Below are 22,844 nucleotides of genomic sequence, written 5' to 3'. Positions count from 1 at the left end.
AAAAAGATACCACCAGCCAGATAGTAGTAAGAAAATACCATTGTTAACGCCCCAGCAAATCTAAAGAGTTTTGATGAGGTCAAAATAAATTGAACCGAATCCCTACCTTCTTCAGAATTAGTACTAATAAATCTCCACACGGCGCCAGAGAATATGCTCTGAATCGAACTAAATTAAGGTTTCGAGTGATAAAATATAAAATCACTCAACTTTCCGCATGGAGTTTGAGGAGCTTTAACGACCACGGCGAGGCAGAAAATGGATTTCTTGGTGGTAGGACTTCAATGATGCATGTGCTAAGAAGAGTACTAGGTAGTATCGGTATTCGAGGAATGCGGAGGCATCCAACCGCGAGAAATGATATAGGTATCTACATATTTTCTACCATTTTGGTCTTAATAATAACATTTTCTTTCAGTGATGAAACTTAGCACCACACTTACCCGCTTTCAATAAAGTAGTTAGAAAAGTCCCAAAAAGGACAAACTGATTCACAACTTATAGGTAAGTTACATTTCCACCCCGCTTTGGGTGTACCAAGGCGGCTAACTCAGGATTCGACTCGACCACGGATCGCCAACAGCCGCCGTAACTAACCCTTGTCAATCCCCACACTTGGCGCGGCCCGTTTCGGATAGGATCATCCCACAAGATGATCTTGTTTCGACGTCATTTCAATCACTGCGCTTCCTGTCTTCTATACACTTCCTTTCATCTGTTATTCCCTCTATATTAGTTCGCTTGGCCAAACTCGGTGATAGACACTCTACTCCTGGGAGAGTTCGACGCCTGGAGCGCGGGGGCGTAGTCTTCTTATGGGTCTTCAGACTCTGCCAACCCGGCTCCGTTTCATGGGCTTCACCGTCTATCGGAATGGCCGGCTTTCCAAATATAATAGTGATATGGAGATTGTGACGATGTTGTGATATCGTCCATACATATGTTCATTTTTTGAATTATTTCACATCATATTTGCTTGCTCTGAGTCTCTTGTTACCCTGTTCCACCGGAGGAGATGGCTTTTCAAAGATCCATATATTGCTGCACTTGAGATAGCAGCCATATCCAATTTCTTTCATTGTGAATTAACGTAGTTTTTCCTTATCATATATACCCACATTTTCTTATATCTTGTCAAGCCTGCTGCCTGCGGTACAGGCTAGGGCTTTGAATTTCCAAAGCGTCTTCCAGGTTTCGAGGTTTGCTCCGTTGCAAGGATAAGGGGCATTTCTATCACCTGTTGATAAAAGTTAGCACATTCATCCGTTTCGTGCGGTAGCTTTATCTTCACCACTTCGAATAACTCAGCATTTTGGCATGTCCCACGCGTTGCAGAAGTCCACTCTCCCCAGCAGGGAAGCATAAGGGGACAGAGCTTACTGGAGTCTTGCTATCCAGAGTCTTATTCCTGCACCTGAGTTGCTTCATATTGAGGTAACAGGTTCTCTTCTGCTCAGGTTAACGCGGTATAGAACACCGTCGATATTTTTGGAAGGAGCCTGAGCAGCGCATTGCTGCTTGGCACGTGACAAACACACGGAGACGTTTTCTGCTTGCCAACCCCCCGTCCTTCGAACAGCTCGATTAGGCCCTTTTCCTGTTTTTAATTATGATGAAGAGAATATAAATGCACAGGGGATATTCTCGCCGATTTTTGGTGTCTTTCGGAGCCTTGCTGCGTGAGTTATGGGGTGTTTTAGTTGCTTTTTGGTCCTTTCCTTATAAGCCAGTTTAAGGGTATAACGGGTATACTCCACAGCCTGGTTACCCGGCCTGGTCTAATGGTTAACTCATGCACACGGTATAAGCCCGGCTTACAAGTACCTGGTACTTAGCAACGCATACGGCATCACACCACGACAGCGCCATTTAGATGTCTCAGAAAAGGTACCGCTGGTGGGTGAGAAACCAACCCTTCAGGGCAGAGTTTCATAGCAATGAGGCCGCAAGACCTCATTGTGAGCTTTTACCACCTCCAGAAAAGTTGAATTTATTCTCTCTCAACCTTTCTGATTAATTTGAATGTGGATTGAGCCTGTGATCTCAATAATTCAGGGTGGAAATCTACATGTACCTCTTGTATGGTCACCCCTTTGTACCTCGCGTACTTGTCTTCGAAATCCAGGGGCTGGGTTCGATTCCTATTCACTCCATTTTGTCTAGCAAACATGCTCATCACTCCACAATTGTTTGTAGGGGTTGTTCTTGTCATAATAATTGAGTAACGGTGAGATGATTCACCTAGATTTTTTTTTTCCCTCTCGATTTCGAAAGATAGCCCCTGAATAAGCCGGAATATGTCATCTGCCACGTTTTCAACCTGCGCAATTTGTCCCAAACCATATCTCCTATAGCATTTATTTCATTTTTATTCCATTCGAAAGCTGAATTCCAGAAGTATCCAGTTTTATGTTCTTTTACTCAATTTTCTCGTTGGTGGGAGCTTAAATCGCGCTTGTTGCTGTTGCAACCCCGACATGTGTTCATCGTGCTGTCGCTGAATGATCATCACCACCATGTTGAGCCGCGGTCGGCATCACTAACTACCGTTTTCAGCCACAGTCTCATTCCTTATCTCACATCGTCTAAAACAACATCGATTTCTCTCTCGCTCGAAGCGTTATTCCCCCCCTCTCCCTTCTTACCGCCATGGAGGAATTCAACTCCCAAGAACTATTTGTAGTAGAGCAGAGGTAGCCCTTGGGTCCCTCATCGTCGTAGCTCAGTACAGTTTCTTTCCTCCCTACCTCGAAACGCATTCCTTGAGATACCTATAGCTAACGTCCACATCCAACACAGGTTTTGTTTACTTCGATCATTTTTACTATCTAGATCTACCCGATTTTGGTTCAGTTCGAACTTTAAGCGGAACCGTGCCACGGGTTCGTGATATGGTCGGAAGGCTAGGATACCTCGTTCCAACGGTCGCATACCAACTTTGTTTGCCAAACTAAACACTGCATTATCTACTTCTACAATGACGACAAAAGTAATTTTTTGAACTATAGGATAAACGCGAGAGGTCACCTTTTATTAGCGCTGGCTAGGAAGTAATAAAATTTGCGGCGTCTCAGGGCACTACACATACTACAACGATTTGACCTCCTTCACTCCACGCCTTGTTCTATATTTGCACCATGCTCATAGTATGATATTCGCACATCTATTGCCTCTATTTCGATATTTGTTCATACCAGCCATCCGCTAACGTTTAGAAAGTGAGACAGCTCTGTTTTGGGTCTCCCCCACTCTCCACCGTCTTACCGCACCATAAAAGCGAACATGAGGCGGTCTTTAAGATCTAAAGAAAGGGTCTGCCTGGCAGATCGGATGAAAAATGGTAGACGCCTATTGTATCTACGCCGTAGAGCATCCGAACGTTCAAGCAGCCCTTCTCGCCGCACAGTCAATATAGAATATCTAGATTCCCCATACACGCCGGACGTCCGCATCCATATCGTCGAGATCGCTAACTCTTCTACTACAACCATACCTGATATCAAAAGAAATGAAAGCGTATTCGCAAAGCTCAAGCGACATATCTGCCCTCTATTCCGGCGGAAAGACACTGATACTCGCGACCAGCCGGGAGATGAAACCAAGCCAGTTCATCAACCATCTCGCAGCCACAACGATCCACAGCCCCCAGCGATGAACGAGAAGCCAAACCGACGATCGGGCTTCGCATTCCTGCGCAAGTTCTTCAGATCCCAGACGGAAGCCAGCCTCAAACAGCTCACCTCTTCTACATCCCTTAACTCTACCGAGCAGCAACTGTTATATCAAAATTCATATGCTATGACTCCGAGACCCAACATTGAAACAGCCGGATTCGGCCCCTTTGTCGCCCAGCACATTGCTCCCTCGACTATCTCTACAGCTGGCCTGGCCCTAACTGCCTCTACAGCTAACTTGGATCTGAATGACTGGGCGTCCTTGGCTGCTTTCCCTAAAAGCCGTCTCTCAGGCGCAAAGCAAACGGTTGCTTGTCAGATGTCGCCTTCCGCCATCCATACCAGAGCCTGGGATTCTGAGAATGCGGGTGGAATTGAAAAAGGTGAAATTTATGACCCACGTTGCAATGTAATTAAGTGGCTTGAAGAGTTACAGGAACCATCTTGTCTTCGTCGCGTTGCGGCAGTGCAGGATTTACGAGGGCTCCAGGCATCTCATTCTACCTAGGCCTAGGGGTAGATGGGGATAGATTTGTCAAGTCATTCTCTAAGAAAATTTCGTGGTATGAACGGAGGGGAGGGTAGGGTTCGGGTTGACGGGATTTTAAGTCGCACCAAGTTCCTCGGCTTTTTTATTTTCTTGTTCTATAATAATGGTTACTAATTTAATAATGGCGTAACTTTGGCTGGGAAATTATGCTTTGTTGTTGAAATAAACTTAGTATGTTCTTTGCATACTGCTATTTTACATTCGTGTTGGTTATTTTCACTTATGGGCTTCCTGTATTGAGGAGATATATATATGTCTATATCCATTTCTATGACTTTGGTTCAGTCTGTTTTAAAGCACGCAATCCGAATAAAAGCAAGCAGCAGCATTAATTTTAGAGTAGACAGCTTTTACAGAAATATTCTATTTAGGTGCAATAGCAAAAGACTTTTTGTCGAAGGTATCTACAAATCCCAGCCAATACTAATCCGTAGTATCAGCGAAGATGATTGCGTCTAGATCCCAGACTGGGTCTTGGCGGCTCTTAGTAGTTGGCGGAACGCGCTTAGCTCTTGTCGATCTCCCGTCAGCCATAGCCAAGCCAGGTGGGGCGGGGGGTTCCGTTCCACAACATTCTCACAAATTATATCCCATTGTTACATATGTGTAGGAGCAAAAGATAGGAAATGTATGTAACTTGATGATTCTCATTGTACTGATCATTCGTTGTTTTTGTTGTTTTCACCTGAGTGGTCTTTCCATTCCACATCGCATAAATAAAGGCGATTGAACTTTCCAAAAGTTAGAGTATTATCCATAGCTGCTCTCTCCCTGTCTTTCCCTCGCTAATCCGCATCTCTTTCCCCTTGTTTTGGGCGACATAAACGGAGCTTCCAGTTGTCCCATTATAACTCGTTTTCTTGAATACAGTGCGTCAGCGGTCCATTGCTCATTTTCCTATGGTGACGATATTCCATATTCCCATCATCGGCCGACCCCCGTTGAATTCCGCTAGAACTTGTGCACGATAACACTCGTCTCATTTTAAACTTGCATGCCCCCTGCACTACTCTGGGCTGCAACTGCTCCTGTCCCCATACGTCGTTATTCGTCGTGTCGCATATGTAAACATATCCGTCCAAAGGTGAGATATTAGTACTGCCTTCTTGGTTTCCGCTATTTCTACCAAACCAAGATACAACAGTTCAAAGCCATATGAGGCCGGTGGAAAACAAAAAGCTCAAAAACTTCCGCTATTTCTGCCAAGCTGAGCGTCATGCTCCTCTCCCAGGCCAGTGTGAAGAAAGACGATGGGGTTTGTTGTTACTCTACCTCATTAAATCAAAAAGGTCCCCTCCGCAATTTCTGCCAGGTGACCTCAGAGAAAGTGAGGGGAAATATACAGATGACCGGGAGACGATAATCGAGGATATGAAAGTATGAAACAAGAGCCAAAGGTAAAAGAGAAATATAGAAAAAGAAGAAGAAAAGAGATAGCTGCATGAGACAAAACATACAACCAAAGAAAATAATAAAATCGGGAAATGAGCGGGCGATGGCAAAGGAAATGTATGTGAGTCTGTGAAAACAAAGGCGGATATATGATAGGAAAGAAAAGAAAAATATACACAGGCACATATGGGAACAGGCTGACATTGGATCTGAAGGCTTCCGCAATTTCTACCAAGCCCCAGGGAAGTTGTACCCGCCTTACCTCCTTAAAAAGAATTATATTTGATTTTAGGGAGAAGCCCCGACGTTGTTAGTTGCCAAAGACGTGATTGGACTGAAAAGATTTCCGCAATTTCTACCAAATCTTCCCTTCATGGAGGAGTAAATCCCCAGTTTGACAATCTTCGCATAGTATTCTTGATATGTTTCATTTTGACGCTTCTATCGGTCATTTTCTGCATAACCTTTCCTCACTGCGGAAACGATGTCGCCGAATTGGGGGGACAGGTACCTCGAGAGAACCTGGGACTGTGGTGCCCGATACAAGGGTTTATATCATGGATGAAAATTCATCAAATTATGGACAATCACGAAACGGCATATGGAAAGGGAATAATACCGGGTTATTTATCATATGAGAATCCTATTCTTGGTGCTAGAGCATGATAATGGACCTTCCATGTGTCATTCATGTCCTAGATCGCATTTCTATAGTCTGAAAGGATGGGAAATAGGTATTACTAACCCATGTGGAATGGACTTGAAAAGGGTGCTCGTACTGGATGTCTGGTACCCAGCTTTCATCCGTTGGGTATCACCATCGTGAAGTGGTATTAGAAATTGACCTCGTACGCGTGGTAGTAGTAAGACGCTAGAACATGTGCTGCCATAGTAGAGAGGGATGGAGATGTATGTAAAGGGAGTACGGGCTTCCGGGTGGACATTTATATATACGAGGGAGTAGGCAAAATACCTTCGCCATACCACCCAGCTCAAAAATTGCCTTAGTTTGCCAACCGCCTGGGCAACTAGAACAATAAGCGCTCGTTTTCGATTTTCGAGAGAAGATGTTTCAAAGAGGAACTATGTTTTGTTCATTGTTCCCTTGTTTTCGAGCTGGTGGCCACGGTCTCCTGCAAAGAAAATATTTGAATCATGCATTGTTTCTTTCCGCTGTGGACTATTAATTTGGCTTCGCACTCATGGAGTTCTGAGTGGAAAGTTATGGTATCAAGGGAAGCTTCAGGTTTGTTTAATTAATCATGACAAAAAAATCATGCCAAAATGAAACAGAAACAAAATATATTGTGTAAGAAAGTAAAGCTTGCAAAATAAGATCTAATAAATGGACAGTCTCTCATAGCTTCATTATGATATGAATGGTTCTTTCATTTTCCTTGGAGCCTAAACCCCCTCATCTGCTAGTGTATCAATGAACATAGAAACTACAGTACGGAGTACTGGGGGCAATGATGTCCTTTCAAATAATGAAAATAACATGTCTTTAGCCACTGGAATACAACCAAAGAAATAAACCTGTCCCAGTAAATATTGCAACTAAACCTCTTTTGTAGTTACCTCCAAGCAAAGCAAGGGGGCAAAAGCGAAATTTCTCCTTCAGAATAACGAAAACACTCTATGACTTCTAAGCAACACTACCAGCTCACTTTAAACTATCTTTCTACAAAAATGTCTCAGGCGCTTCATGGTTTCTGCTACGCATATGTGGCGGATCAGTCCTGGTCGGGTTTTGAAGCAGAAACAATATATGGGACAATGGTATCGGGAGATGATGGTCTACTTTCAACGCTTTACGGCGATTTATTAAAGGGATAATAAATGTGAGTATGACTCTAGATAGACAAAAGAAATATGTAACAAGAACGAAAAAACATAAGCTTTGGTTCACAGGATTTGACATGTAAGCCACTCTGAGATTTCACAATGATGCTGCATGTCTCACACTAGTGAGGGACTGGGACATCTGCGATTAAAAAGTTGGGCGTAGTAATATACATGTAGAAGGGTATAGGGTGTGAGCAGATCATGAAAGTTCAACAGAGAAGAAGAGCGGTAAATGACGAGATCTCGAAAAGAGGTAGGGTACTAGGATAGATTGACAACACATTTAGCAAACTGCAAAACACCTAGCTAGGGCGGGGCTCGTTTATTTAATCGGAATTAAGAATCATCGGGACTCCAACGCTCTCCTCAACCCCCAAAAAGGTACTCTAGAAATATAATATATCATGCGCTAACAGACGAAGGTAAGGGTTGATTCATATAAATAGAAGTAGAAATGAATTAGTCCCAAGCAAGGTCTTTATAATCTCTGGAAAAATGTGACGAGAATCTGAGGTTGTTGCTGTCACGCCCAACACCACCTTGGCAGGAATGAAAGGTGATAAAAGCCAAAGAGAAATGTATAACGCGTTGAGAAACAGACAACGTTTTCGTTGCCCACCAATACCCCGATGTGCTCCGAAATTGCCGACCAAGTCCATCACGGCTCATCCGAATTTGAGTCTCCATTTTTCTCAGCTGGTGGGGGCGGTTGCTCTACTTCTTGAGCTGGAGGAGGTGATGGTGATGATTGGGGCTTGGGTGATGAAGCGACTGATTTCGCCCGTACAATCCCTACAAGGTGGTCGCCCAGATCGCCTGATCCATCTATTTTATCGATTTTCGCTTTGAAGTACTCGACGTCGGAGATCATTCTGTGTAATTGTGTGTTAGGTTGGGTGAACTAGATCTTATCAGGCAAAAATACAGGGAGGAAAATTGAAAAAATTCAATCAACTAACCGTTTCTTCCCACTCTCCGTCTTCAAAGTGGCTGCCTGGAACGCCTTTGTCCACTGCTCTCTATAGCTCGCGAAAACAGGATCCATGATCATCATCACCGTCATTTCTGGTAGATGCTTAGCCAGGACTCGGTGGAGTGTACCGGTCTCCTCTGTCAAGGTCTCCATGTACGGATTGACGGCAGGAGAGTCCTGCGGTTGATCCCAGTCTATCTTTTTCATAGAATTGACACGGATAGCGGCGCGGGAGCTCATGATATCGACCAACTTCTCATGGATACCGGACTGATGTTCTTGGTACAGTCGCTTGACCTTATCAAACTCGGCCATCAGTGTCGGGGAAGTATGGTGGCGGCGAACGAATTCACGGATGTAAGGGATAAGTGCAGTGACAAAGCTCAGCGCCTGCGAAGCAAGAGCAAGATGTTTTGTTGTGATGTTTTTCAAACCAACGCTTCTCATGGCACCAGCGCCGAGGATTAGTTGGGAGGAGCGTGAGTTAAATAGTTTGAGGCAGTCCAGGAAATTAAGGGCTATATCCTGCACCATGCTTGGAATGCCCGTCATCAGGTGTTGAAATTCGTCAATGATGTTTAAAATGACAAGAGCAGACTGAGGCAGAATATATTTCTGCTCATCCACTATTGCGCCCCGGACTTTATCTTTCCCTGTGCTAGATACGCCGTTGCCATTTACTTCGGTGTTAGCCTGCGCTGTCGTCGATTCCTGGCTGCCATCTTCGGACTCCCATATCCTCGAAGTTGAAATCCAAAAGTCTATATCTTGCGTGCTCGCTCTGAGTATTCGAGAGAGCAAGATATTCTCTTCGTCACCAAAATCTTTAGCGTTCCACCTATCCGAATCCATCACTTGCACGATCCTACGTTTCCTGCTATCGCCGAAATTGGAGATGAATTCTTTTATCTGACTATCAACGACATTTTTCAAAGACGCGCCACTCCGCCCAGAAATTGCTTCACACTCGTCCGCAAAAAGCTTGTTCAAGCTAAAGTATCTCAGAAACTGCTCGAGTGAGCTGTGGGCGATCTGCTCTGAGCGAACTTTCAAAATTTTAACTATTTGCGATTGAACGATATCGACCGCTTGGCCGAGAAGGCTTGACATATCGAGAACCTCCAGTATCTCTTCCTGTGCTATGACAGGTGACACTCTGGCTCGGGTGATGGTGTCTAGCGAATTTAGGCTTGGACTTCGGCCAGGAGATCGTATGCCGCCAGTACTAGGGGGGCTACCGAGTCCACTTGTGATATCCAGTAGTACTTTAACCTGCACACTCAATCTCCGAAGGGATTCGCTCACGCCAGTGTATATTTTTGTTAACATTAAGAACGCGTCATCGGGGTCGAGTGCTCGGAGATTCCGCGCCAGTATTGATGACTTCTCTTGTTGACTTAGCCGGCGACCTCCATGAGTCGATGCGGACATTATCGATTCGTTGTCATCGTCGCTTGAGCTGGGCAAATGTCGCCGGATCGCACTCTTCATTTCACGTAGAACTGAGGTTTTGAATGAAGTTGCGGCAGGTGTGGTGTATTTAGCACGACCTAGCCCGGCCAATTCTGTTCTTAACCTCGATCTCAATTCACTATCCACAGTCATATACGTTGGCAACCCAGAAACGACTTTCCGATGACCCCTCCGTGAGCGTTGGAACGCGTCTCCTAGACGTAGTAATGTGAGATCGGGAGGTACAGCCTCGACATGTCGTCTAAGGTCTCCTATTAAGCAATCCAGGAATCGTCGCTCATACCCGAGCCCAATCCGATGTCGCAGTTGGCTCAAATCATGCGATGCCCCTTCCAAAGCCTTAATTCCACGGAGATCGATGAGAGTCTCCGGTAGTTGGGGCTGGGGCCGGTCCCTGCGATCTTCACGATTTACGAGAACCTGCTCGCCGGCTGTAAGTCTTTCAACATTATCCAGTTCATCTAGAGCGTTTTCAATATCACCATTTTCTACCATTTGTTCGCACTGCGACACGCACGCTATTATTTCTTTGAGCTGACAAACAGCGTCGGCCAATTTCCTGACGTTTTCTCGCCTACGACGTAGACTGACGATCTTTAGGCCTCCCAAAGCCATATCGTTATCTAGCTTTGCTAAGTCCCTTCGCAGGGCCTGGATTTTTTTAACTGAGTCGGTTGCTTCGTTATGGAGTTCTTGTAGCGAACCGAGCGCAGTGAGGAATGAAGTAGAGGCAGTTGAAATTGAGGAGATAAGGTGGATTTCCACGGTATCAAGATACCATGATAATTTCTCTTGCAATATTGCATTTGTCGCTAAAGCCTTTCTACCAGATGACGGGCGTGGGTCAAATGTAGCATTGGCAGCTTTTTCATCAGGAGGTTTTGATGGGGATCGGATAACTTCTGATCGTTCAGATACGACATCAAATGTCCGGGGATTTTCGAGGTGGAAATTTTCATCGAAGTAAATGTTTGGAATGGTGGACAAGGGAGCAGTCGCTGGACCTCGGCCTCTCTGTCCTGAAGACCTTCTCCGCGGGGTGGCATGTTCTGGGACAGGCGCAAGAGATGATTGCTGGCCAGATTGCTTCCTTTCCAATTGGCTGCTCAACAGCGTGTCTATATCTCCAGATAAAGAAACTGAACTACTAGATCTAAACAGTTGTGGCTCCTTTTCATCTCTATTCTCCTTTGAACGGCGAAAGGCGTCATATAACGATCCGACCTGGGAGATGTATGGATGGAATGCCTTGGAATCCACATGCGGGATGTTGGTTAAGGTAACTGGTGGGATATCTCGAGTGGTCGGCGGTTTATACCCGCTTGATAGAACGGAGGCCTGTGGTAGAATACCGGTGCGAACTATGGGTTGTTGGAGAAGGGTAGATATGGCTGTATACAGAACTCAATCAATCGATCAGCATTTCTGTCCTAGTTATTTTACACAGAAGCCCCTAACGCCATGAAGGACAAACCGTTATGTCCAGCCTCCGCTATCGACCCATGATGAAGTGAAGAGTCCAAAGCTCCCCCTATCCCCCCCGTTATCGAGCTAGCAGTTGAGCTCCGCCTTGAATCGTAGCGTGGTCGATGAGGGAAGCGACTGCTAGGATCATACTGACTGGAGGAAAGCCGTGTAGACGAGGAAACGGAGGCGATGGAGGCCAAGCTTTCCACAGATTTACGCCGGTCGGGAGAGGCCATATCGAAAGAGGCACCACAGCTGGTGGTGAACCGGCAGGCAGACGGCAGCGGTCGCGACTGCGGATCATCACATACCTAAATACGGGCCGAGACTCGACACATAGGGAAACGAAGGAAGAATGCGACAACAAAATAAAACCATCAATTCAGGGAATAGAAGATGCGCCGGGGGTATATCGTCGGCAACCTCCTTGAACTCAAGCTGTCAGCTCCGGGGATAGTATTTGCTCCGTGATACAGGTGGTATTGAAGCATAGTTGTCTGCTCCTAAGAGCCGCTAGAAGGTGGCTTGGCCAGTGTTGTCCAATCAGAGCTAGAGCGGCAGAACCGCATTCCAGCCTCACCGCTTTTGTTGCGGGAATAAGTTTATCCACCATAGACACGCTAGCGTAACTAGCCAAGAAACCACTTTACGCGCTAGGAAGCATCAACGCGTCGCGTTCCTGATAGCGAAAGATTTCTCGCCGACGACGACAGAACAACCCTCTTCACACTCATACGTACATCTAGTGCAACCAACTCTGGGAGCAAGTTTTGGAGTGTCATCACCATGGATCGAAGAACACCATATTCGTTGAGCGTGCTCCAGCCACAAACGGATGGCCTGGCGGAACCGCGCACAAGAATCCAAGCGCAGCTACGGGAATTCATCCTGGCCTTCCAGCTAGACAACACATTCATTTACAGGTAAATTCTGGATTTCTACCCGATATACCGTATGGGCTAGGCCTACTGTTGGGATGGGTGGTCATTAACCTTGTTATATAGGGACCAAATTCGACAGAACGTGCTGATCAAAAAATTCTACTGCGATGTTGATATCGCCCATCTCATCGCATACAACGAAGAACTAGCGCATAGACTTACTACCGACCCAGCTGACACAATCCCGCTTGTGAGTGTTCTTTTGGACCAACTTTGGATGGATGGTGACTTATTTCTTTTTCATTACAATTTGCACAGTTTGAAGCCGCTCTCAAACAATGCACTCAAAGAATCGTCTATCCGTCTGAACGAGATATTGAACTGCCAGAACATCAACTTTTACTGCACTCAAGCGTATCTCATATCACTATTCGGGATCTGAATGCCACCAATATATCTCACCTGGTTCGAATCCCAGGTATTGTTATCGGAGCGTCCACGATTTCGTCAAAAGCTACTCGTCTACATATAGTATGTAAGAACTGTGGGGAGAGGGAAAATATTACAATCGACGGCGGATTCTCAGGCATCACACTCCCAAGGCAATGCAGACGCCCCAAGGAAAAGGGCCAGGATCCATGCCCTCTCGATCCGTACGTGATAGAGCACGAGAAATCCCAGTTCGTTGACCAGCAGGTTCTCAAATTGCAAGAAGCCCCAGACCAAGTGCCTGTAGGGGAACTTCCTCGACATATCCTTATATCCGCCGATCGATATCTCGCTAATCGCGTTGTTCCTGGTTCGAGGTGTACTGTCATGGGCGTGTTTTCAATTTACCAAGCAAAGGGTAGCAAGAACTCGACAAAAAGTGCAGTGGCTATTCGAAACCCATATCTTCGTGCTGTTGGGATAAGTACCGATGTCGACCACACAGCCAAGGGCAATTCGGTCTTTTCTGATGAGGAGGAACAGGAGTTCCTGGAAATGAGCAGACGTCCGGATCTCTATCAAGTCTTCGCTGATTGCATTGCTCCGTCGATCTATGGAAACCAAGATATTAAAAAGGCGATTGCCTGTCTGCTCATGGGTGGATCCAAGAAAATCCTGCCTGACGGCATGAAGCTTCGAGGGGATATCAATGTGCTGCTACTGGGTGATCCTGGTACCGCTAAATCTCAATTGTTGAAATTCGTGGAAAAGGTGTCGCCAATTGCAATCTACACGTCTGGCAAAGGCTCCTCGGCTGCTGGTCTTACAGCCTCCGTCCAACGGGACACTACAACACGTGAATTCTATCTTGAAGGTGGTGCGATGGTGCTTGCAGATGGTGGCGTTGTCTGTATTGATGAATTTGACAAGATGAGAGACGAAGATCGAGTCGCCATCCACGAAGCCATGGAACAGCAGACTATTTCCATTGCGAAGGCTGGCATTACCACTATACTCAATGCTAGAACGTCTGTGCTTGCTGCTGCAAATCCAATCTTCGGACGATATGATGACTTGAAAACTCCTGGTGAAAATATCGATTTCCAGACTACTATCCTGTCCCGGTTTGATATGATATTCATCGTTAGAGACGAGCATGAAAAGGGCCGTGATGAGAGAATCGCCAGACACGTTATGGGCATTCACATGGGTGGGAGAGGAGTGGAAGAGCAGGTCGAAGCTGAGATCCCAGTTGAAAAAATGAAGCGATACATCAGCTACTGTAAATCGTAAGTATTTATAAACCGCCGGCACCATCATCTATGCCCAGACAAACTCTCAATATTAACAAAACAACTCGCAGACGCTGTGCCCCACGTCTTTCCCCAGAAGCCGCAGAAAAGCTCTCCTCCCACTTCGTCTCCATCCGCAAGCAAGTACACAAAGCCGAACTAGACGCCAACGCACGCTCCTCAATCCCCATCACCGTCCGCCAGCTCGAAGCCATCATCCGCATCAGCGAATCTCTCGCCAAACTCACCCTCTCCCCCATCGCAACGGAAGAGCACGTGGACGAGGCGATCCGCCTATTCCTCGCCTCGACTATGGACGCTGTCACGCACGGAGAGGGCCAGGGGAGCAAAGAGTTAATGGAGGAGGTTGGCAGGGTCGAGGATGAGCTCAAACGCCGACTGCCGATTGGGTGGAGTACGAGTTTGTCTACCCTCAGGAGAGAATTTGTGGATGGAAGAAATTACAGTGAGCAGGCGCTCAATCGGGCGTTGCTTATTCTCCAGCGGCGGGAAACGATTCAGTTTAGATCTGGTGGTTCTCAGATATATCGGAATGGGCCATGATTGGTCTTGCTCTGTGGTTTCTATTTCTTTCTATTTTTTTCCTTTTTTAACATTGTTCCTGTCCTCTTCTTTGATACTTGCGTCGGCATTTGTCGCTCCCCATTTGTTCCGTAGAAAAGGAAGCAAGGCAAGAAGGTGGATCCTGGATTTTCGGCAAGTTACAGCTTGAAAACGGTCAACGGTTATGAAGGCGGCGTTCATTAAGGAGATTTATTTTTATTGTTTCACACGCGTAAATGCATAGGCTGGCTTACATATTACAACATATATAATATCACGATACACGACAAAGATCTGTTGCACATGATAGTTCTATAAACATTCTGTCAGTTCAACGGTTTATGAAGCGGATTATCAGGTTTCCCTGAACTTCCATCGCTTGATATGACCAGTACATGCCCCAGTAAATAGATGAAAGGCTTTGATTTCTTCTATTCTGATGAATTAGTCGCTTGCTGCTGTCCTCCCACCCTTCTTGGTTTCTTCTCCCCTATAAACATGGATGTTAAAAGTGACACGCCTGAGAACGCAGTTAGGAATATATTCTGCTTATTATAGCCCTCTCCAAACGCCAACCTTACCGCAGACTGTTGGGCGGGTGTTAAGTTGTCAATGGAAGCGAGGGAATCTGAGATGGCTCGTAGTTGAGAGGGGCTGATTACGGATGCCAACTTTGGTCGGAGATCGTTATTGAGGATTGTCGAGCTGCATTGTCAAATGGGATTAAAAGTGGCCTATATGAAGGGAAAATTATCGGGGGTAATCGCTCGTACCATTTTGCTAGTGGTTCAGTGCCGCCTAAAACCTAAAACACACACTTGAGTCAGAGCACCCATTGTCACCCCTGATATTTATACTGCATTAGTTTGTTGATCGTTCCTAACATGGGCGTCGTAATACACAATACCTAAATCAGGGTCCTTTATCACCAGCGGCGCAAGGGTCAAAATGGTAGTCAAACTCAGCCCAAACCCAAGTCCCATGAGAGCTTTGTATCCGTACTGTTGGGGCGAGACATCAAACGATTTGGTTGGCAGCGCGCATGTTAAGCCTACGCCAATTACTTGAAGAACCGATCCTAGAAGTATCAGGTAAAAAGGAGGGATTTTGAAGTTTGAGGTGAATATGCCGGAAGCCGCTGTGGCAAGCGGGGATGTGAGAAGTAAAGGGAGTAATGCTAGTCCTGCCTTTACTGAGGAGAGTCCACTGACAGCCTGAGCACGTTGGGGGATATTGACGACAATTGCGACAAATGGGAAACCGGTGAAGAAAGCAGTCCTAGATGCGCATACAGATAAGCGTTTTGGCCACATCATACTAAGAAGCAACTCTGGGAGGGTAGGGATTGACTTACGCCATCATAGCAGCCACCACTCTTTTCTTGAGGAGCCTAAGTGGGAACACGGGTTCCTGTAATGAGGTTGATTTTTCAAGAAACAACTCCCAGAAAACGAACAAAATACCCGCAATGCCCCCTACAGAGAATGTGGTTATAATGACAGCGTCGCTCCAGGAATAGCGAGTGCCAGCCTCCTCCAAGGCAAAAACGAGCGGAATGGACGATGCAAGGAGTAGCACCACGCCAACAACATCGACTCTTTTCAGCGCCGATTTGGAGACCTTGGCCCGGAAATGATCTGCGAACTTCACATCCGTCTGGGACGATATTGATGATGGCAAATATAATGTCACAATCCCGATACAGACACATCCCGCTGGCGCTCTATGAGCGAAGAGGTGGTAAGTATATGAACTGTATCAGCTCCAATGAGCAAAGTGCTTTTCCGCATACTTCAATAGGAAGATCCATCTCCATGCTGAATTCGTGCCAATTATATCCCCAAGAATTGGCACTAAAATACTAGCAATAGCGAAAACGGAGGCTATTACCGCAAGATATTTCCCAAACTTTTCCTGTGGGACCAAAGTTGGCGCTATAGCCAAAATCATGGAGTATATGCCAGAGGCTCCCATGCCTTGAAAAGCACGGAATATAATGCTGTTCAACCCTAGTTAGCCTCGTGGGAGGGCAGTATGGGGGATCTCGACTTACAGTTCCACAACATCATTTGTAGCACCGCAAAGGATCGAGAAGAGAGTAAACAAGGCCAGGGCCAGGAGGAACATAGTTTTCCGGCCGAATACATCTCCCAACTTGGCGTATACCACGAGGAATCCTACACCTTGGTGTTAGTTTGAGTATTAAAAGTGGTGGGAGAATTGTCGTACGACAATGCAGTACATTACCAGTGTAGGTTAAAAGATAAGAAGTAACAATCCAATCTCGCTTTTCAAACCCGTCGAGAGCATTAGTGATAGGCACCAGCGAAGTGCTGAGCTTGGATTCAGAGACATGGGCTAGAAGCTGACGAATTGTATTCATCCTTCCAATTTGTTTCAGCGCAGGAGGACAATGGCCGGCATGAGGGCGCGAAATATCTTATCTTTCTTCAAGCCGTTCGTGTTAAATCTTCGCTTCTTCAGCAACGTCAATGGCATGTGTGACGGCGGCACCCGTCAATTAAAAAGCTTAGTGTCCACGGCACACAAACCATCGTCCAGTTGTGAATAACAAGCTGTCATTCTCGAGCCTTGCTGCCTGATGTAATATATTGGCGACGAGATATGCCTGGCCCCGAAAAGTTGGAGAAAGAAAAAGGCACCGTTCCGGGCCGCTTCGAAACCTGCGCAATGACAAGGGGGAGCATGATTCAACCTCCATTTTTTTTATTCCTCGAACCCCGAAGGCACACTTGGCAGCGGTCGAGATTCATTTGGTCGTGGAAGTTTTCAAGAGCCCTACCAGCTCCAGACCATACGAATGCTTTTTATTCACTCCTCAGACAGGTCTCAGGAACCGAATGTTCCCAATCCCATCTTCATCGGCGCACACTATCGAGTCGACTTGGTTCAACGAGAAATCATTGAGGGCGCAAGCATGTGAGCGATCTGAGCAGATAACTAACATTTTGATGGGTAATTCGGGACTTCGCGAATACATGTCTGAAGCCTGCTGTAGTACTCCATGGATGCAACCAACCGTATGTTTGTATTGCGTAGCCTCGGATATGCTAAAATGTCACGATAACGGGGAATAGAAAAGCTAACTACCATATTGAATAGTCTGTATACATCAAATATGCGATTTCTACTCGTTTAATCTGTACTGGCATACCTATTGCCGTCCAGTGACATTTTTCGCTCTCCGGCAAGTGGAAGATACCTAGGATCCGCGCTCTAAGTCCTTGGTTCTGCTATAACGTTATGGCTCGGTAGCCGATTCCTGTCGAAAGACGCACCGTCAGCCATATTTATCCGATCGAAAGCCACTCACGGAGCACCATCATCAGCAAAGTGAAATGTTGGTTCAGGGGCCCTGTACCCGGCACCCGGTTCGATGTTGTCGGATCACATTGTTCATTGTTGGCTCACCAACTCAAGTAATGATAGCATTCGGGTGCCTTAACAACACTCTTGCCCGCAGCAATCACTTCCAGGATGACGGTTTTCGTGGTGATGTTGGATTATGAGGGATTGATTATCCATGAAAAAGGCTCAAATGTCTCTGAAACGCTTCATGTAACCAACTTTTCATCGGCACACCCTTTCATAGCCCAGGGTTCTAAAAGGGCGGTTTGAAGTATGGTCCTCGTTTCTCAACGTATCAAAATCCTACGATGAAAATACCTGCTGGGTTTTAAACTCTCCAACCTGTCACCCGATGAGAGCGCCGTTTCCTTAACTATCAGACTAATGGATAATAGTCATACCAGCTATTATTCGACCCGGGCGTCGGTGAATGCACTATGACGACTACGACTCTGGTTCGATTCCAGGCTGACTTTTCCATCTTACTACCAATTCAAATTGGCTATTAACATTATGCGATCATAGCACATCAAAATACGGTGCATTGCGTTTCTACAAAACGCTTGGACGGGCATATCGTTTGGTTCATGTGGCAGGCCTTGATAAGCCTCCATCAACATGGACGATCTCTTCGTTATCCCCTATTCTGGGCCTACATATCGAAAAATATCCATGATAAACCTCATCTCAATTTCGATATACCGGCATCAGCCCCAAAACAACATGGGAACACAAAACCAGCCTAGCTGTCAACTCAGACTCGGGCTTTGGTCCCGTGTCTAGAATCAAGGAATCAAGGCCGATGGACTTCGTATCGCTTACAGCCACTGGAAAATGGTTCGCATGCAATATTCATTTTGGCTGCTTGGACGGATACAGGCAATAGACTACCCTTGCTGCTGAAGCGAAACATTTTATGATATCATACTTGAGCGTGGAAAGCATTGGGTACCCGACTTATTCTAGACGAACAAACCAGATGCTACGGCATGGAATGATTGGGGCGGACAAGGGAGTCTACTTCTATGAGGAAAACCAATGGTGAATGGAATATGGCGGAAAGCAGCGGCCGAGGCAGAGCGACTCGAATATCAAGACAAGCGTTTAACCCCCTCCACCCTTCTTTTGTTAGGGGATCCACGACTTTATTGCCATCTGGGTGTTGGATGCGGCGTCAGCCTGTCGGGCACTCAAGGACCAAAGATAGCAATAGGGCGGGAGGTGAGAAATATATCCAGCCACCTGACCCATGGTTCATCGATTCCGGGTACCCTTCCCCGATATATCAGTGATTAGTTTCAATTTACGAAGATACTGTACATTACAATGCCAGATATACACCTACACGAGTAGAACGCAGCCCCGCAGTACGAAATCTAGGATGGTTTGCTCCCTTGGAGCAACACCATCGTTTCAGTTTCCGCTGGCCTAGGGAACATAAAAAGACTGCTTGAGAAATACATGTAGCCCCGACTACTAAGGTACCCAGCAGCTCTACTCTCATTCCAGATAAAATTTAGTATACGTAAGTACATACAAAGGGCTCAGTCGTAGACTTCAGCTCCCGAAAGTCACCTTATGCCAAACGCTAGTCTGTGACATTATTCGAGATATTAAATACCACTGTGAAAAGCGGCCCGTGAGCCTACTCTGTGTAGCAACCTCCACAATTGTTTCCATGTTGTGTTCCCTTGCCAATGCGTTACACAATCACATCTATCGCATCTCCCATAGGACTTCGAATGTGACATTGTGAGAGGTGTGTTGAAGTATCCGAGCACGTTTTCTGTTGTATGGTTACCTTGCCCTCGTGTTCTATTTTCCCAGTGCTATTTATCAGCTTCAAAAATCTGATAGACATATTTATATGTATATTATTTGAGAATACCGGTTGGTGCATTACCTAGGTTAGCTACGGAGGGTACTGAGCAGCGATATGGGAGAGTTACACGCACTCAATTGATTGGGACGCAACCGCGCGAGGGTTCCGATCTTTTCCCTCGTCCTCTCGTATGGATGCAGCATCTGTAATAGAACCAGAAAACTACGGGCGGCCTTTTTCCAGTTCGTATCCGTTGGGCGGAACAAAAATACGTTTACAAAACGTCTATGCCGATGATGATCTTATTCTAAGCGCCGTCAACCTGCGCATGTAAGATGTAACTAATGCATACGCCTAAAAGCAAATCCTTGTCAATGTCGTCACATGAAGGGAAAAGAGTAAAAAATATAATCTATACAGATCTGTAGTCCCCACAAAGTTGTTAATGAGGAGTCATCTTTTAATTCTCTTCTTCAATCAACGATCTGAATATCCCTGCTCTTTAGCTTGATTAGTTGTCGTAACTATGCGGAGGAACGAACCCCAGAAAAAAAATGATAGTTCGATATATATTGTCTTGAGACTATGATATCCTCGGAGACAGAGGGTACAATAGCTCCAATCCAAATCCAAACGATGAAGAGTTGCATGAGCAGCAGTGATGGCAGTAATGGCCTTTGCTGATCCACCCATATGCAAAATGCATGTTCAGTCTGAGACGAGGCTGAGGGAAAAAATGCACACCTAGATTCTATTTGTATGTGTATATGTACATACATACATGTATCTATAGTCCACGTGCTGCCAATTTTCGTACCCTTATGCTCCCGATCAATGTCACTCTCTATGTCAAACCTAGCTGATAAACCTAAAAAGAGGATAGCGGAGAGGGGGCATGAAAACAAACTGCGTTCCCTGGAGCAGCGTAGGGAGGGGAAGCAGACAATTATAAAGGAGGGGAAATATCAGTCTTTAGTCTGGGACATGTAGAGGTGTAGGGAAGAGCCTCGAATACAGCATAAAAGCTTCGCCTGTGGAATACGTTACAGTGCATGCAATGGTTAACTGTAAGGCTCTCGTGATTTCTGTCATGGATGTAAGACATTTCTTACACCAGTCGGATATCGAGGAAGCTAAAGGGTATCTGGACGGGTTTTCCAACAGGGGTTTGTCGGGAAGTCGTCAGCTATGTAAGTTCTCGTGCTACCCCCTCTGTTGACAGTGATGTTGGCTCATGCGCATACAGTGGGTTTGTGAGACGGACGGATTATGGTAGATAAAGACGAGAGAAGACAAGCAAAGGAGTCTTTGTCATTTCTTGTTTCATCAGCCTCAGCTTCCACGGGTTCTGCGGAAATAAAATATGACATTGGCCCCTTTTTGCTAAATCAGCATACTTCTACCTCAATATATCGAAAAGTTCCCAAGGGAATGTGGCTAAAAGATCCCCCGCAGAAGTGACATCAGATAAGAACAAAGTCAAGTTTCTAAGCCATGAACAATCCAACGGACATGTCGACCTTTCCCACCCAGCCAGGGAGCGCAGACCCGGAGCCTGGTGCCATCGTGATAACCAAGCTGAATGAGGGCATAACGACCATAGCCATGAACCGCCCAAAGAAACGAAATGCCATCGACATTCCAACTGCGAAGAAACTCCACGCTGCATTCCTCGACTTCGAAGCCGACGCAACTCAGAAGATCTGCGTCTTACACGGCAATGGAGGCACATTTTCCTCCGGCTTCGATCTGACGCAGCTGACGAATTGGCATGGACCGGCACCGAACATAGCTCATCATTCCAGTATCACCAGGGCGTACTTCGAGCCTGTTCGTGGTGAAAATATGGGACCGCTCGGACCAACTCGAATGCATGTTCGAAAACCAGTGATATGTGCTATCTCCGGCCACGCCGTTGCTGGTGGTCTAGAGCTGAGTCTACTGGGAGACATGAGAGTAGTAGATGAAGACGCTATATTCGAAGTATCTTCTCGGAAATTAGGGGTACCGCTGCTCGACGGAGGAACAGTCAGGCTGCCGCAAATCGTGGGTCTAGGGCGAGCTCTAGATATCATATTAACAGGGCGTCCAGTGACAGCAAAGGAAGCTCTGGATATTGGGTTGGCGAGTCGGGTGGTGCCGAAGGGTCAATCGTTGGGCGAAGCGATGAAACTCGCACGGATACTCGCATCCTTCCCGCAAGAATCTTTGAATGTCGATCGACAGTCGTGTTATTATGCTGTATACCACGCACATTTGCTTGAAGACGCGTTGTCTCAAGAATTTGATGCAGGCACCAGAGTCAGCGACATGGCCATTGAAGCTGGGTTGGCATTTGTTCGGAAATCGCGGAGACAGTCGAAGCTTTGACCAAGGAAGCAGCTGCCAGGGCTACTACAGTATTTTGGTGATGCGCCAACGGCTCTCGGGGAAGAAATGATGAGATGGAGCTGGTTCGTTTTCTTTCTTTCCTTGTTGATCGTCTCCAAAATGTCCCATCCTTTTAACGGCTATAATTACTGTATCATGCTTCTTTGGACTTCAGCCTTCGGCCCCTTTAGATTCGATTCGCTGCCATACTAGCACATATCGCACGCTTCGCATCCGAATTAGCAAGATTAAATAGGGTTTTGTACGAGCATTTCCTATTGATTTTCTTGTTTTGTTCTTTTCCTTGATTCTTTCTGGTTATGTTAGGCATATAGTTAGGAACATTAGTCCATTGGTTAGTTAATATCAATTTACCAAACCCTCACCTCTAACTGTATGTGCAATCCCTTAAGAGTCAAGAGAAGAAATCAAAAACCAGTGAACGTAAAACTGCATTTGGATATGAAACAGCTGTGAATTTACCCGAGAGGGAAGGGCGTGGTTTACATCGTAAGATTCGTGACCCAGCCGCTTAACTATTCTTTGCAGCAGCACAACGTAATAAAATTCAGTTTCAATGATGAGAAGTCCATCAGGAAGACATAGCTGTTTTTTTGTATATGTGTATATATCGATGGCTCATTGGGCTCCGACAACAGGTGCTCTGCGCGATGGCTGCGGTCCAGCAAATAATGACAACACCTGATGAAAAGTCAGTCAATAGGATGAACGCGCACTGGGAA

At 46.0% G+C, this 22,844-nt stretch overlaps 5 protein-coding genes across 5 annotated transcripts; 3 read left to right on the top strand and 2 right to left on the bottom strand.

Moving 5' to 3' along the window:
- The first annotated feature begins 244 nt into the window (after window positions 1–244).
- Window positions 245–4,619, top strand: BDCG_04519 (uncharacterized protein). Its single transcript, XM_045420179.1, has 5 exons — window positions 245–366; window positions 419–504; window positions 584–2,725; window positions 2,800–3,146; window positions 3,220–4,619. The coding sequence occupies exon 5, from the start codon at window positions 3,283–3,285 to the stop codon at window positions 4,180–4,182; it is 900 nt and encodes a 299-aa protein (XP_045276334.1). The 5' UTR covers window positions 245–366; window positions 419–504; window positions 584–2,725; window positions 2,800–3,146; window positions 3,220–3,282; the 3' UTR covers window positions 4,183–4,619.
- Window positions 4,620–6,919: 2,300 nt separating this feature from the next.
- On the bottom strand, window positions 6,920–11,866 carry BDCG_04517 (GARP complex component). The gene is made up of 3 exons (XM_045420178.1): window positions 11,382–11,866; window positions 8,421–11,298; window positions 6,920–8,333 (listed from the first exon to the last, which is right to left on the bottom strand). Exons 1-3 carry the CDS (start codon window positions 11,608–11,610, stop codon window positions 8,120–8,122), a joined length of 3,321 nt encoding a protein of 1,106 aa, XP_045276333.1. The 5' UTR covers window positions 11,611–11,866; the 3' UTR covers window positions 6,920–8,119.
- A 165-nt stretch (window positions 11,867–12,031) lies between these two features.
- BDCG_04516 (DNA replication licensing factor mcm5) lies at window positions 12,032–15,769 on the top strand. Its single transcript, XM_045420177.1, has 4 exons — window positions 12,032–12,297; window positions 12,379–12,505; window positions 12,574–13,973; window positions 14,048–15,769. Exons 1-4 carry the CDS (start codon window positions 12,161–12,163, stop codon window positions 14,538–14,540), a joined length of 2,157 nt encoding a protein of 718 aa, XP_045276332.1. The 5' UTR covers window positions 12,032–12,160; the 3' UTR covers window positions 14,541–15,769.
- On the bottom strand, window positions 15,038–16,923 carry BDCG_04515 (MFS multidrug transporter; the record flags this gene model as incomplete). The annotated part of the gene is made up of 8 exons (XM_045420176.1): window positions 15,038–15,060; window positions 15,122–15,245; window positions 15,314–15,345; window positions 15,425–15,818; window positions 15,895–16,263; window positions 16,333–16,539; window positions 16,594–16,717; window positions 16,770–16,923. 8 exons carry the CDS (start codon window positions 16,921–16,923, stop codon window positions 15,046–15,048), a joined length of 1,419 nt encoding a protein of 472 aa, XP_045276331.1. The 3' UTR covers window positions 15,038–15,045.
- Window positions 16,924–20,575: 3,652 nt separating this feature from the next.
- On the top strand, window positions 20,576–22,498 carry BDCG_04514 (enoyl-CoA hydratase). The gene is made up of 2 exons (XM_045420175.1): window positions 20,576–20,921; window positions 20,978–22,498. Exon 2 carries the CDS (start codon window positions 21,226–21,228, stop codon window positions 22,099–22,101), a length of 876 nt encoding a protein of 291 aa, XP_045276330.1. The 5' UTR covers window positions 20,576–20,921; window positions 20,978–21,225; the 3' UTR covers window positions 22,102–22,498.
- The last annotated feature ends 346 nt before the right edge of the window (window positions 22,499–22,844 follow it).

Source organism: Blastomyces dermatitidis (genome assembly GCF_000003525.1).
Source record: "Blastomyces dermatitidis ER-3 genomic scaffold supercont1.4, whole genome shotgun sequence".
NCBI lineage: Eukaryota > Fungi > Ascomycota > Eurotiomycetes > Onygenales > Ajellomycetaceae > Blastomyces > Blastomyces dermatitidis.
The sequence above is the reverse complement of the archived record's forward strand: the minus strand, read 5'-3'. Positions and strand labels throughout refer to the sequence as shown.